General features: G+C 48.7%; 6 protein-coding genes across 6 annotated transcripts; all 6 read right to left on the bottom strand.

The window, feature by feature from the left end:
• Nucleotides 1–1,304: 1,304 nt before the first annotated feature.
• Nucleotides 1,305–2,270, bottom strand: N7519_005896 (phosducin family protein; the record flags this gene model as incomplete). The annotated part of the gene is made up of 3 exons (XM_057292672.1): nucleotides 1,305–1,320; nucleotides 1,383–1,612; nucleotides 1,674–2,270. The coding sequence occupies 3 exons, from the start codon at nucleotides 2,268–2,270 to the stop codon at nucleotides 1,305–1,307; spliced, it is 843 nt and encodes a 280-aa protein (XP_057147483.1).
• A 1,514-nt stretch (nucleotides 2,271–3,784) lies between these two features.
• Nucleotides 3,785–5,441, bottom strand: N7519_005895 (putative transcription initiation factor subunit (TAF30); the record flags this gene model as incomplete). Its single annotated transcript, XM_057292671.1, has 7 exons — nucleotides 5,311–5,441; nucleotides 5,119–5,159; nucleotides 4,679–4,830; nucleotides 4,383–4,525; nucleotides 4,159–4,299; nucleotides 3,981–4,101; nucleotides 3,785–3,873 (listed from the first exon to the last, which is right to left on the bottom strand). Exons 1-7 carry the CDS (start codon nucleotides 5,317–5,319, stop codon nucleotides 3,785–3,787), a joined length of 696 nt encoding a protein of 231 aa, XP_057147482.1. The 5' UTR covers nucleotides 5,320–5,441.
• An 866-nt stretch (nucleotides 5,442–6,307) lies between these two features.
• Nucleotides 6,308–7,362, bottom strand: N7519_005894 (Ran GTPase-binding protein YRB1; the record flags this gene model as incomplete). Its single annotated transcript, XM_057292670.1, has 4 exons — nucleotides 6,308–6,381; nucleotides 6,435–6,563; nucleotides 6,626–6,884; nucleotides 7,066–7,362. The coding sequence occupies 4 exons, from the start codon at nucleotides 7,360–7,362 to the stop codon at nucleotides 6,308–6,310; spliced, it is 759 nt and encodes a 252-aa protein (XP_057147481.1).
• Nucleotides 7,363–7,831: 469 nt separating this feature from the next.
• On the bottom strand, nucleotides 7,832–10,393 carry N7519_005893 (uncharacterized protein; the record flags this gene model as incomplete). The annotated part of the gene is made up of 1 exon (XM_057292669.1): nucleotides 7,832–10,393. One exon carries the CDS (start codon nucleotides 10,391–10,393, stop codon nucleotides 7,832–7,834), a length of 2,562 nt encoding a protein of 853 aa, XP_057147480.1.
• Nucleotides 10,394–11,190: 797 nt separating this feature from the next.
• Nucleotides 11,191–11,528, bottom strand: N7519_005892 (uncharacterized protein; the record flags this gene model as incomplete). Its single annotated transcript, XM_057292668.1, has 2 exons — nucleotides 11,191–11,378; nucleotides 11,480–11,528. 2 exons carry the CDS (start codon nucleotides 11,526–11,528, stop codon nucleotides 11,191–11,193), a joined length of 237 nt encoding a protein of 78 aa, XP_057147479.1.
• Nucleotides 11,529–11,903: 375 nt separating this feature from the next.
• Nucleotides 11,904–14,393, bottom strand: N7519_005891 (Major facilitator superfamily domain general substrate transporter; the record flags this gene model as incomplete). The annotated part of the gene is made up of 14 exons (XM_057292667.1): nucleotides 11,904–11,945; nucleotides 12,002–12,059; nucleotides 12,141–12,351; nucleotides 12,412–12,567; nucleotides 12,650–12,809; nucleotides 12,867–12,931; nucleotides 13,149–13,353; nucleotides 13,407–13,488; nucleotides 13,546–13,628; nucleotides 13,687–13,779; nucleotides 13,839–13,920; nucleotides 13,986–14,038; nucleotides 14,095–14,175; nucleotides 14,229–14,393. The coding sequence occupies 14 exons, from the start codon at nucleotides 14,391–14,393 to the stop codon at nucleotides 11,904–11,906; spliced, it is 1,536 nt and encodes a 511-aa protein (XP_057147478.1).
• Nucleotides 14,394–14,575: the final 182 nt, after the last annotated feature.

Raw genomic sequence — 14,575 nt, 5'->3', positions numbered from 1 at the left:
GATTTTGATAATGGTTCGAGCAGCTCCAATTTCTATTTGTGAACTTTTTTCAAACTCGATTCTCCATTTCCGATTCAATGGACTGAATGTGATGGTGATAGTACCGGGTAACGTGTCGCTTCTTGCCTGGCTGGGTTCTCTGCAATGCGAGAGTGGTGAGCATCAGACACAGGACATGTCTACACGGCATTGAACCCTCGGTCCAGCCGCAGGGTAGAATGTGCCATCAGCCCTATATCGGATGTGATATGTCCACTTCAACCTCAAAGTCGGGGTGAGTTCCGTAGCAGCTTTTGTATAAGTTCAGACTCAAAGAACAAAGTTGAAGTCTTGATTTGCTCGCAGCCGAGAGCCACTAGAACTGCCACTAGGGTGACTACCAAGCCACTTACCGAGGTACATATGTATACAATGAAGGAGTGACCAAACACCCCATGTATTCCGTGGGACTTCGTCCGGGAGCTATGGAGCGCAAATGCTCAGCCACGATATCAAAGAAAACCCCGTTTGATTTGGCTGCGGACCTGTATTGACCTCAACAGTGTTGAGGTCCTTTGGGTGGCACCCAATTGCTACGGTACCCTCCCCCTACACTGTCTCGTGGGCTACGGGAGATGGTAGTCCAGAGGGTTGGGGAGAGGAAGAAGACAAGAGGAAGACGGGTGGTGGGAGGTCTTTTATATCCCCAACAACGCGTTCCTTCCTAACATAGACGGGCCGTTTGCTCTTGCCTTTTTTACTGCCCAGTGTCACTGGTAGCAGGTGACCATGCGGAACCCTAGTTTAAATATGCAATTTCTTGCCATTGCAAAAGAAAAGGACCTCGGGAAGTAAGATAGACTTAGTCCAAGTAGGCTACTAGAGAGACTATGGGAAACGTAGCAGTAATAGCAGATGGGATATCTCGAGTAAATCAACATGAAGCCCGGCCCCCGCCGGGCTGGAAATAGGATAATCAGACAAGGAGAGAAGAGAAACGCAACGTGCCCAGTGGGACACGGCAGGATAGTAACCAGACCATCGATCAACCGAGTCCCAAACCCCCACACCCCGTTCTAGTGACCAACGCCGTTTCAAGAAAGTCTGTTCTTGGTTATTTCAGTGCAGATGATGCATCCAACGAAGAGATCGAAGACAAAGAGAGATGCGGGAGGAGATTGTTTGAGAGAGTAAAAGAAAAAGAAAAATGAGAGACAAGTCAAGTCAAGTAAATCATGCAGAGGAGATCACGAAGGAATAACCAGGACGCCTTGCTGCTGTGCTTGTAAATGTGGACGGCTGAAAACATAATAGCGAAGAAAGTATCATAGCACGCGGTGTCTGGAATCATCATTAGTAAACGTTTCAGCGGAGAACGAACAAGAGCCCGGGATAATACGCACAGCTTCAACAAGTCCTCAAGACTGTCAGCACTGCAGCTGCGGCCACGAGGAATGTTACGCAGGACATCGACGATGGTAGCAAAGACATCGCCGCCACGGTATGCCAGCAGAGCTGGTGCCTTAACGTGATCCATATCCGCGATATCCTGGTGCATCTTAACGAAACGGGTAGTTGGTTGTCTGGCAGCGATAGTAACGAGACATTCCTCGACGATAGCACTGTCATCAAACTGCAGAAACCAAATTAGCGAAACGTCCAACCTCGGCAATCATATCCCGCCAATTCCATACCTCTTGATCATAGATACAGACCACAACAACCGTGTCCGAAGTTACTTTCTCAATAGCATCGAGATACCCCACTGCATCAACTGTCTCAACCGATCCAAACCGTCTACCCCGCGGACTGGGACGACGATTACCGCGGCCCTGCAGCTCTTGCATGCGCGACTGGCGCCACTTGCGCATGAAGCGGGCCTCGTCGTCGTCTTCGCTGGCGGAGGACTGGTCACCTGCTAAGGGGGCGTCATCGCGAGTGGACTTTGAGCTGTAGGAGGGGCTGTTGGAGTCGAGGCCTGCGACGCTGAGGAGGGTGCGACGGAAGGACTTCTTGCGGGCGCGTTCGAAGGCCTGGGCGTCGGCAATGACGCCCTTGGGGCCTGTGTTGGCTTCGTAGACGGTGTTGGGGATGTGGTAGTTTGTGTTGGCGGTGCGGGAGGAGACCATGTCGGCTTCTTCGTCGGAGGAGTCGGCTGTTTGGCGGGAGCGGAGGCGGGAGGAGGGTTCGTCGTCGGAGAAGTGAGGGTCTGAGTCGTGGTCTTCTGGGTGGGAGGTGAAGCGGGAACGGTTACTGTTCACCAGCTGGTTGAATTCTTCTTGGGCGGACATATTGAAAGAATGGGGCAAAGGGTGGTTTTAGAGAGGGAATTAAGTTGGGAGATCGCGGATCGGGCACTGGTATGTTTCGGGTTTGACTGGGATCAAGGATCGAGGATATGGGGAAATTCGAAGGTTGCCCCTGAAGTTGAAACGGAGGTGAGGCTGAGGTTGGAAGAGATCGTCGTGGAAGGTCAAGGGAAGTCATGAAACGGTGAACCCCCTATTTTTTTTCGTGTTTCAGGACTCCACATGGCGGGAGCTTGTCAAGGTCAAGGAATTCAATTGTTTACATTGTAAGTCTCTTTGTTGAATCCGTATATTTCTGATCAAAATGTACTATTCTCAATATCAGCATGCAATATACTATAGCATATTATATGCATAAATATATTATAGTACTATGATGTATACCACATATAAAGGTTCTATACTTAGCATAACTTGGCACTTCGCCTTATATGGCCTTAAATAGCATTCACGTTTATCCCTGCCAGTCTTGAAACGAACCTCTGAGGGCATTGCCCCTGAACTACTCCGTATGTGACGTGTCTACGGCGAAGTATCTTCGTTAAGATAGCCCATTGCGTCTTGCAGATCTTCCTCCCGTATTCCCAAGTCTAGACGTTTCTATTTTCTTTTCTTTTTCTATACCTTCGTATTCCCAGTTTAGTTTGATATATCGGGATGAACTTCCAAGGTTGCCTCTGCGTATATGCTTATTATAAGGATAACTACAGGGCTGATCCTGTGTTCTTATTTCGAGTTCAAACCTTCTTCAATTATCGTCCTAGTCCTACATCTCTCCATGGTCGACTATCCTACCCGTCCTATCCCTTGTTTCATGTCAGACTCATAAGAAGGAAATTGGGGGCCCTGCGCTGGCCGCGGTCGTGTCGGCTTTTGTTCCGGGAGGTGTTTTTTTTTAAGAGGAAGACAGGAGGTGGAGGTGGTCGAGCCGGTGTGGTGCCCCCTGGATTGTCACCAATACACTTCAACTTTCAAACGTAGCTTCAAGTAATTTGACGTCTAGACTAGAGTCATGGTTCGACCTGTATGTGAATTGGGAGATACTATTCAAGGAAGCTGGTAGACATGCGCAGTCCCACAGTCTCAAGAGTATCAAGAAACAACCCCAAGTGTAACAACTGAGTTCCGAGATGGTATAAGACCCATAGTATCCAGTGCAAAGAATCGAAAGGAACCCATTTTTACAGTCTCCAATCCCAGTCTTCTTGAGAGATGAGTGAAGACCACGAGAAAGAATACGCGCATTTTAGAACCAGAGAAGAAGCGCGAAAGCAAAGAAAGCGAAAAAAGAGCCATCCAATTTCCTTCGGTAGTCCGCTAACTCCCCGTGTCAAAGACAGAAAAAAACATGAGAAAGTAACTAGACGTATGGTCGTGGTTGACCGAGGATACATAGCAGTAAAGAGGCGAAGACTCGAGTAATGAGAAGAAACGAGAAGAAAACAGAATAAACACTCCCACGCCTGGTTCCTCTCTTCCGCTCGCTCGATTGTCTCTTACAGGGCTCCGCGGTCCGCCGTGAAATCCCAGAGCATTTTGATCAATGCGTCCGGGAGCGTGTACAAGTCCACGTGGAATTCTCCGACTGTATAAAACGAAGCAGGTTAGCGTTTTCTTCAGAGTAAACGTCAAGCAGAGAAAGAATATGGATTTTCTTTTCTCTGATATACCCAATGGCAGAGAGGAACTTACGCTCAACATCGTTCTTTGTGTATGAGTCCGCCGCCTTGTGGTCATGAACCATCTGCACAACCTGCAGAAGGTCGTCTTCGTTCAGCTTCTGGAGCCCATCGGCAAGCTTGTCCATGTCGACCTTGAGAGAGAGTCAGTCCTGCGCCAATCTCAGACTCACGTCACATCAACAACTCACATTCTTATCTGTGCGCTTCTTCTTCTTGGCACTCTCCTCGCCACCGGCAGGGCGCTTGTGCTTGATACCATTCTCGTCGCCGGGAACGGGACCAGACTCGCGCAGTGCGGCCATCAAAGCAGGCTTGGGGTTCTTGAAGGTCTGCACGGGCAAAAAAAAAAAACGTGCCATTGATCAGCACACCATACTTTATCTCGAATGGAGGGTTTCAACAACAAACTTACCAGCACATGCTTAGATTCATAACGGGTCTGGGCGAAGTTCAGGTCATGTTGAATGGTGTACGACTTGTCAGCAGTCAGCTCGATAGACATATCGAATTCACCCCATCCTTCCTCTTGAATGCGGAACGGCGGCTGCTTGAAGACTATTCGAAGTGGTCAATTAGCTTCCAATCGGAAAAGCGTACACAACACAGAGCAATGTATGACCAAATCTTGGCCGTGGGATTCTGGATCGCCAGATAACCCACGCGTCGCCAAGACCGAATCGAAAAATACCATTAGGGACCAAAACATACCCTGGGTAGCACGTTCACCGAAACTGGGGTGCAGGTGGTAGGTGACCTTGTCGAACAGGTTCGCGGGGACCAAGGCGCCCTTCTCGTTCACGAGCCAGACCTCAATATGCCAAGATCGCTGTGGGAAGCCCTCGACTTCCGATGGCTTATCTCTATAGTTTGGGAAGAAAGCCCCAGTCAGCCAATATGTCTAATCCAGCGTTTTTCGTGTATTGTAGGGATGGGTGTGGGTGTTTGAAAAGAAGAGCGGTGGTGTGTTAAGCGCGCCTGTCTTCATCCTTGTGCGCATTATCGTCCTCGTGTCCTGCAAGTTATAGGACCGAAGTGGCAATAGCGTTAGAAGGAGATTATGGGAGGAGACAGTAGCTCCAGGCGCTCTTCTTAGACCGGATTTTGCGAAGGGAGGGAAGGTGGAGGTAGGCAGAGGGGAGGGCGCATACATAATGTTCTGCTCGGTGATGAGACGGACAGTGCGCTTGACCTATTGAGACGGAGTGTTAGTGTATGCAAGCTTAATTGTGCTGGAAACGGAGAAAAGAGCAGGGTTGGGCTTGTCGGCCACAGCAACAAACCCACAGTCCTAGACCATAGATGCAGCTTCGCGGCAGTTGATGAAGGGGTAGTATACTCACGTCAGGCATGATTATTTTATTGGCGACTTGGGGTCGTCACTTGGAGAATCGTGAGGTTCTAAGGTTTTGAGGCCGAAAGGGGACGTTGACGTGCGGAGAGGTGGGCGTCTCGGAGACAAGTTTGCGCGGTTGTCTGTCGGGGTCAACATTGAATGAGCATGAGAAATCATAACTACATATGTAGGCAATACCTCAATATAACCAGGCAGCGAGAACTCGCTAGGTTGTATATAGTGTCCCTTGATATATTGTAAACAATAAAGCGGTGAATTAAGCTCGAGGAGGTGAGAAATGGAAGTCCTCTTTATCTCTAGGGCTGCCCGCTATTTAACTTGACCTCGACACACTCTCACTTTCGAAGTGATTTGCCTCTTTCTTTACTATATAAAACATAGACTTGAGACTATTGGGATCAAATTGATATAGCCATAACATGTTTATTCTACAGTAACATTTGTTTCCAATCACTATCATTGTGTCTTTGAAAAAAAACCAAAAATCTAAGCTTCAAAGGAGGGTTTTCTTCCAAAAGGATCTTTTCGATTGTGAAAATTGTACCATCTTTATATTATTGTTGGCATACACTTGCTTATTAAGGCATACTCATCATTACTTTTATTTGTCTTTTTTTGCTTCAGATATCTTCAGGGTATGGGGTGATGTGCAGGTATATTCGATGGGGAAATGTCTATCTACTTCCGAAGAACCACCGAACGTTAGGAAACTGCCCTCCATTTCGTAGTCTGCATGGCTCGCAATAGCTATGTGAGGAGCATCTTCATAACTGCTGCCTCGCTCGTCGCGTCGTAGGGGATGGGGTGGGGATGGGATGGATCGGGGGTGATTGGGTGGAACGGTGTGAAAGGGGCGGAAAGTGTGGTGATTTTTCAAAGACCAAGCTCCGGGACGATGGACCCAAATGCCTTGGAACGCCAAGTGCACGATAATTGGGTATCCTCAGTCCTCAAAGAGTACAAGACGAGAGACGAAGAGTTGTTTACTCCTCAGCGTTGAAGAGCTTCTCATTCTCCACCTGGGCGGTCTCGAAAGCATCCTTGAAGGCGTTGGCGTCTACAACCATGGTTAGTAAAAGCTTGATATCAAGTTGGGATAAAACTACTCACTCTCACTGTTGGCGAAACGGATGGCCAGGGTCTGAGCCTCGGGCTCGCCCTCGGAGACATCGGCGGCGGCGTTCCAGACCCAGCTGCGGTCACTGCCGACGTTGGCGCTCAGCTTCATGTCGGGGACGACTGGAAAATAACATATTAGCACTACATCTTCTTTGGAAATTATGACCGGGGAGAAATCTCACTGTAGTGGTTGGCGCAGACCTTGAGGGTCTTATCGCGGCGCATGACGAGGCGAGTCTTCTGGTTCTCCTTGTGCTTCAACAGGCGGACGTCACCAGTACCACGCTCCTTCCACTCCTTAGACTCGCGGTCGAACTTGAAGAGCTTGGCGCGCATCTTGAAGGTCTGTTCCTCAAGCTCCTCGTTGGTCTTGGTCTCAACCTTCTCGGTCAGGCGAATAACGGGCTCGAAGTGGACGTCGGCGGACTCCTCGACTTCATCCTGTATTGAGATACTATGGTCAGTATATGCGCGGAGCTAAAATAGTCATTGGCACTGGCATAGGACGGCTTGGTTGCGTTGACCCCACTATCTGGAGACAGGGGCACAAGACCCCGCTCCCATCATAGACGCGACCAACAACAACCGCCTATATCCCCGGCTTCAGATGTATCAAACTCACCTCATCATTGGCCTTCTGGGCCTTGGAAGAACCGGAGGGCTCATCAGTAGGCTCCTCGGCCTCCTCCTTCTTCTCCTTCTTGGGACCGCCACCGAACATGGAGAACATGCTGTCAGAGGTCTTCACGGCGGCATCCTTGGCGGTGTCGGCGGCCTTCTCCGCGGTCTCAGTGGCAGCCTCAGCAACAGCCTCAGTGGTAGACTTCTCACCCTCACCGGTGGCGGCGGTGGTCTCCTCAGGCTTGGTCTCGGAGGCAGAGATGGCGGGGTCAGGCTTAGTCTCGGTGATGTCAGACATGATGACGAGGGGTTGGAGAGGATCGGTTTAAAAGGTTAAAAAAGAGAGATGGCAGAGATCCACGATAGATAGAGTGGAATTTCAATAAGAGATAGTGTTTGTTGATCAGAGAAAGCGGCGATGAGGGGGGAAAAATTAATAGTTTGGGTCCCATGCCCGGCAGAACCCGCCACCGCCCTCGTCTGCCAATAGTGTGCTCCATGTAAGTGTGAACTACATGCAACACAATTATCAAAGAAAAGAGAAGTGAATATTTTATCTCAGTCGATAAGTTCGTGTAAGACCAAAATTGGGATTATGGTTTAAATAAGAGATACCATTGCGCCGACTGAATAGTTCACGTGAAACCCAATTCCAGTACCATTGCCACCCACCACCAAACCAGATCGCCATAAACAAAAACCAGTCCTCAGCCAACTCATTAATAGGGAAAAAAAAGAGCAAGTACAAAGTCATAAAGTAAGTTCATTCATCGTTTCGACCCGCGGGTTGAGCAATCCCCAGACTTGCCGGACCGGAGTCCCATAACATGTCGCGCACGCGATTGAGCCCGATCCAGCGCATTACATTTCCTAGCGTTGCGCACTCGATCCATCATACTGCGAAGGTCAAACTTCGTCGCTGACTTCCCAATTCGGCTCCATGCATCATGAACAAGGCCCTTGGCTTCCTTGTTCACGCGACTAGATCGCATTTGCAGCACAGAAGAAACACTTCGGAATTGCTGAATAGTATTGCGAGTGAAGACCGCTGAAATCTGTTTCGAACGTGATAAAACAGCATCACGCGCATTCAGACTCCCACGGCGTAGCTCCTCGGCATCGCGGCGCAAGAGATGTGTTCTCTTTACCACATCTCCCACGATCACCTGCAAGTCGGTAGAGAGACGGCCGTATACCTCAGTCAAGCCGGTCTGAGCCGTTTGGACCTCCTTGGTGAATTGTGAAGAAATTCCCTGTGCTGCACGTTTCCAGTTTGCGATCTTCAGCCACGGGGTTCCGAAGTCAACAGCCATGGTTTGACTAATTGGCTGTCTTGACTTGGTTGTGATTGTCAAGTTGACTAACCCGTACGCATCCTCGCGGTTCAACTTCAGTGTGTAGACTCCATCAAACAGCTGTGACAGCTCGTATGTAAGAGACCTGTTCTCTCTGTGAACACTCACATTGAATTGTGGTTGTTTCTTGGATGATGCAAACTTATGTGGGGGTTTGATGATAACATGGCAGTCCCCAACAACCTGTATCTCGAATTCGTTCGTCATTCCCGATGATTTTGCAGTAGAAATAGCTGGCACTGTGGTATCCCCAGGGATTGAATTTCCGGAATAGGGCACATGCAATCCTCGCATAGAAGCTGACGGCTGTGTTGAGATTGAGGTTTGCACCACGCGATCCAGGGTTAGAACAGAGGTGGGAGAGACATGGGAAGCCACTGGGAAGGATGCATTGGATAGCGCTGATCCGGCAAAGCATTGTGCTAGAAAGACGACCAGAACTCTAACAGCCGCATACCCAATAGAGATCGCAATGGCCGAAATGAGAGTCAAAGTAAGCAGACGCAGTGTGGGGGTCAGCTCTCGGGCCCGCGTGGCATAGGAAGGTGGGAGCCAATTGCCAGGATATTTCTCGAGATCCGCAAATACGTGCCTCTGGAGAGGCTTGGAAGTATCGGCAATGACTTTATGTGCCTTCCTTGGATACAAGCTGACAAGAGAAGCTAGGTTTCGATTCAACTGACCGGGTGTGATGCTCTCGAAAGTCTTCAAATCGATAGGGTACCGTCGAAGGACTGCGGTCTCTCCGGAAACTGGATGGCGAGACTCCAAACATGTGTGTAGACTGTTGTGGTTAAGAGGGATCACCTCTCCGGCCATCTTCCAGAGTGGCTCCTCCGAAATCACCATCGCCGGGATTCCATGGCGTTCCAGGAACGCGTGGACAAGACGCTGGGTCTTGGCGACAGCTGCATCATCGAGGCCAGAGACAAAGAGAATTGCAACATCTGGTAGAGTCCAATCTGTTGCAGAGGTTACGTGATAGTCGGACCCATTCCAGGCCGAAGTGCAGACAGGACGATTTTTGAACTTCAGGTTGAGTGTATTGGGTCGGTCGGCGTGGGGCTCGGCCGTGGCTTCCAGACACTCGTCGACCACCAACTGGACATGAATCGGGAGAAGTTCTGCGAAGTTGGGAACAGCTCCGGCTCCAAATGAGGTTGGCACGACATGATACCGGGAAGATTCGGCCGAGCTGGGCTCTGAACCAGCACATGAGCTTGATACTAGAACATCGCCGATCTTGTCGAGAATAATGTTTCGAAATCCCGGTTGTCCGACATAGAGCACGCGGAACGGCTTATCCAGGTCGAGGCTCTGTTTCGTCATGGTCTGTTGAACCGTGGCCATGAGAATGGAGTCAGTTGAATTGTAGGGCAGCCAACTCTTCAGTTCCGAGGCTGCAGCACCTTCGAAGATGCGGATAGTATGCTTCAGCTCCACTCTCTCGATCTCGGGCCACTTCTCTGGCTCCACAAATTCGATCGAATCACTGGCGTGGGGGAAGGAGGGCTTCGTGGTTGTGGTGCTGTCATCGATCGTGGATTGTCTGGCGGCAAAGAGGGCAGGAAGCTCCTGGGAGGCGGATTCAGTGCACTGCACTTCATCCCTGTCTATCCCATCGTCCTCTTGGTTCTCTTCATCCTGTGCCTCGGCCTCGCTACCGCTGTAGCGTTCATCGAGGCTTGCGACGTCGTCAGGGCTGGCCTGGTCGATTAACGAGCCTGTATCGGTTTGTTCGGAGTGGCTGCCATCCTCTGAGCGTATGTCAGATACACTCAGAGTCGCCCAGCTATCACTCAGGGTTTTGGGTGAATGATCAGAAAGTTGATCTGACGTCATATTGGTAGGCCGTGAACGGGACAACCACTCCTCAACAGAAGCTGTCAGGGGTGGAAGAGTCGGATATTGCAGACTCGACGCAGTCTGGGCACGGAGGAGCCGCCTATGAGGCGAGTCTGGATCGTCAGTCATTTCGTCGATGTAAACTTCATAGAGCACACGGGGTGCGGCGGAAACAGGAGCTTAGGGATAGCCCAAGCAGTAGGAAGAAGGTCAAAAAAAAAGCAGAGTTAGAAACAGATATAGAGATATGAAGGGAAATAGAAAAGAAAAGGGAGGTCGGAAGATACTGGGAGTGCTAGGCAGAGATTCAGAAGCCCAAATAGAGTGATAAGGTGGGTCTGCGGGGAGCCGGATGTCAGGATGGGTCAGGTGCGTTTCTGACTTGGAAGGGGAAGTAAGGGCATACCTAACGTGAAACTATTGGAAGGTCGAAGAGTAAAGAAACACAGTAATGAAGATGAAGGTGAGGCATAAAAGAGAACTGAAACGTGGGAACCTTGGAAGTCCACGGGTTGATGAAGGAGATGATAAGCAATGGATGACCCAAAGTGACAGTAATGGCGGGGTAGTACAAGGTACCTGGGTGTTGTATGGTGGTGCCTGCGGTGATGGCGGTACCAGGTACCAGAACACTTTGACACCTGACTTGTCCCTTTGTTTAACTTCTCTCTCGACGTCCTTCAACTCCAAACTCCAAAATAAAGAAAGGGCTGGTCTCCTAAACGTATCATATTTTCATATTCCATAATCTTTTTCTAAAGAGCTATTCTTATACTTATTCTATACTTGATAAGGTAGAGCTCCACTATGCCCCACCATGATCGCCTTAAAGCCGAACATTTACATCGTCCATGTATACAGTCAAGAGTTCACACTGAAATGAAGCACGATTAGAATAACTCTACCTAGGATTGACCTTGCTTTAGTCACTCAATCTGAGCTACCCAACTCTCTAAAAGCAGTGCCATGTCATCCCGAACGGCATCCCGCTCAGCAAGATCCATCGGCGTATGACCCGAAGAATCCCTGCGCGCAGGATCCACCCGCTTCTTACTCGAAACCCGAACGAGCATCATCACACATCTGAGCAGCGGATTGTTGACACTAGAGTGCCCTGTACATCGTCTCAAGATCAATGCCAAGTTTCAACAGAAGGTGAACAATGGTTTCATTGGCCTGGATAGCAATGTGCCAAGTAGTAAGGCCCGAACTAACCATAGCCATTGGTGTCGACTGAATCAGTCTGGACACCGGTTTTCCACATGCTGGAGGATTCGATAATCTTCAGCTAAGGCTGCTTCGAGTCATGGGGCTTGATGGAGCTTTTAGCAAGAAGTCGGCTCGCTGCTATACCTGCTCCGAAAAAGATTGGGTGTACAAACTTCCGGGAAAGCCGGAGTATAAATGGCAAGGAAAGGAAAGCAAAAAGAAAAGCAAATCTTTAGATGTAAGCCATAACTGCTATAAAGTTCGACGGGATCCCATATATCATTGTACAATGGCAAACAGAATAATAAGAACTAAAACAGAGCCACGAGAATCTAGTTACTATATAGTCATAGGGAACTCCTCTGCCAGAAATAGACAATTTTGGGGTACAGCAGCAGATGAATCTCTCATTTGAGCCTTGAAATATCTTTTAGGCACCGCCGGCTGCCGCTTCCATAAACAATTTCTCACGCTAGATAAAAAGTTGTCAGTGCTACTTGTGGTAATATCATGGCGGATAGAGCCCACCTTTAGGAACAGCGAGAGGAGGACACCGAGCGCACCGGCAACGATTAGCAGAACATATCTAGAAAGGAAATATTAGCAATCGAGTGAGTCACTAGGCACTGCTGACCAATAAGTTGTTGAGCAAAGAAGAGAGACCTACACATCATCAATGGCCGAAACAATAATATCAAGAGCTGCGGCCTGCTGCGACTCTGTCAGGGTCTTAAAAAACCCACTAGACGTTCCTGTGATGGAGTTCTTGACATCGGCAGGACTAGCATCCGGAAGCAACTGTAGAAGTTCCTCTGTTGTCTTGTTGACGAAGATAGCACCCGCCATACCCAAGGCCAAGACAATGCCTCCTAGTTGGGCTGTTTTATTGAACATTAGTTAAAGGCAAAGAAGGAATGGGTGAACTGGGGTTCACTTACAAACCATCATGAATCCCAAGGCCCATGGGATCTCAGCTTTCGGCACCTTTGCCTGCACCACACTATAACCTGCCTGGTTGTAGGCACCAACCCCCAACGCCATCAGAGCCGTGTATCCATAGATTGCGCTGGCGGAAGTGTCGGCTTTGACATGGTCTAATTTGAGTCTCAATTAGTATAAATTTTATGCACGCCGCGAATTTTCAACGGGGATAAGGGCTAATTTTAGGAAACGTACACATTAACACAGCGGCGATGAGCTCAAAAAGAGCGCCGAAGAAATACCATGGAATATAGTAACCAAATCTGGACATCATGTGGCCGTTGGCAATGATTGTGAAGATAAGGACTAACACGAAAGGCAGAAGACGTAATGACGTCTTGACGGCCGTATCACCCTGTGATAGTGTTAGCTCCTATACCTTCTGTATAAATACCAAAATGGCTATCCTGACCTGTGTGAATTGGAAAAACAACGGGATGTAATAAACCGCAATAAATAGCCCACTGCTAGCACTTGCTGGATAGAGGGTATGAATTAGTAGAGCATAACAAAGGAAATCCATGGCGGGGGCTGACTCACTATTGAGAATAAATAAAAGCAGAAGGGATCGTCTCTTGAGGAAGTGAATTGGGAACAGTCGGGTTTGCTCATTACAAAAGATAAAGAAGGTCTGCTGTACCCCAAACACGATGAAGAGCACCCCCCGATACTACAAAGAGCGCAATTGACTGACCGTTACCCCATTGCCATTCCACGCCTCCAAAGTCAATACCCATGATCAGTGTTGTTAAGGCACCAATAAAAAGGACGCTACCGACCCAGTCGATATTCATTGCCTTTTCCTTAGAGGTGGCATTTGGGAGGGGCTCGAACGAAGGTAGAAGAAGGATATATACCGGAGCGAAGACTGCTCCAATCACAAGGTTGATATAGAAGGCCTAGGTATAGTTAGTAAAGTATCACTTCATCTCCCAATTCCTCGACAATATACCCAACGCCAAGTGGCGGCACTTTCAGCGAATGCGCCTCCAATGGCCGGACCTGTGACCGTTCCGATACCCCATGAGACAGCACTATAAAAAAGGGAAGATAATCAGCAGGTATATTGAGCCAAAGGGCAGATTACGTACGTCAATCCAATATAGAAAGGACGTTCAGATACCGTCGTGTTGACGGACAACTGCGTCAAGACGCCAAAGTACATGCCACTTCCCTACGAACCTCGTGAGTATTTAGGGTTGCAGAAACCAATTAGAGCAACATTCACTTACTCCAGCACCAGCCATTGCTCTACCAATGATCATAGCATTCATGTTTGGAGCACCTCCACATAGAGCAGAACCTGCCATAAACAGGATGACGCACTACACAAAGGTCAGAGATGTTCTATCTCGCATGGGATAACCAGACCTCCTCGACTTACCCCAATGTAAAGCCATTTAGCATTGTAAGTTGCGTAGACCTTAGACCAAGGAAGCACAGTCGCAGACGAGCAAAGAGTAAATCTGCAAACAGAATCGATCGATGAGAAATATTCTATATGTTAACCCGAATATAATGGGAGTCCTACCCGACAGAGAGCCATGAAATCCGGCCAGCTTCATTGTATTGCGCTACAATAGCCTGATAATTCGGAAGTTAGCGCTAGGTACTCCCTAATTTAATGAGAAAGTACTGACCGGTTGAATATTAGCGACAATGGTATTGTCGAGAGCGAAGAGCATATGACTGGATAAGATAGCAATCACAACCAAAATCCACTGGTTTTTTTCAATATTAGCTATGAAAGCAATCTCGGATCGATTTAACGGACCTTGAACCCGGTAATGGCTCTCACTTCCTCGCTCTTCTCCTCCGTACCAGAAAGCTCGGTGTGCTTTGTGCTGAGCTGGGACATGATGGAGCTGGGGGTGTGGGCCTCCACAAGAGCGTGCTGAGTCCCCGATTCACCACCGTCTCCTTTGAGATGTTCAGTCATTGCAATTGGTCGTTCAGAGTTTTGCGACTCAATCGATGCTGTTCTGTAGAGAAAGATTGTGAGGGATATGGAGGTTCTCTAGGTGGTTGGATATGGTGCCTTTTATACAAGAATTCTATTGACCTGAAAACGATCTTCTTAATCAAAGCCATGACTAAAGCTATCCGTAAGTAGTATAGATG

Source organism: Penicillium mononematosum (genome assembly GCF_028829835.1).
Source record: "Penicillium mononematosum strain IBT 11891 chromosome Unknown utg000003l:1.0-8172316.0:1.0-8177699.0, whole genome shotgun sequence".
Lineage (NCBI taxonomy): Eukaryota > Fungi > Ascomycota > Eurotiomycetes > Eurotiales > Aspergillaceae > Penicillium > Penicillium mononematosum.
Note: the sequence above shows the minus strand (reverse complement) of the source record. Positions and strands in the feature narration are given on the sequence as shown.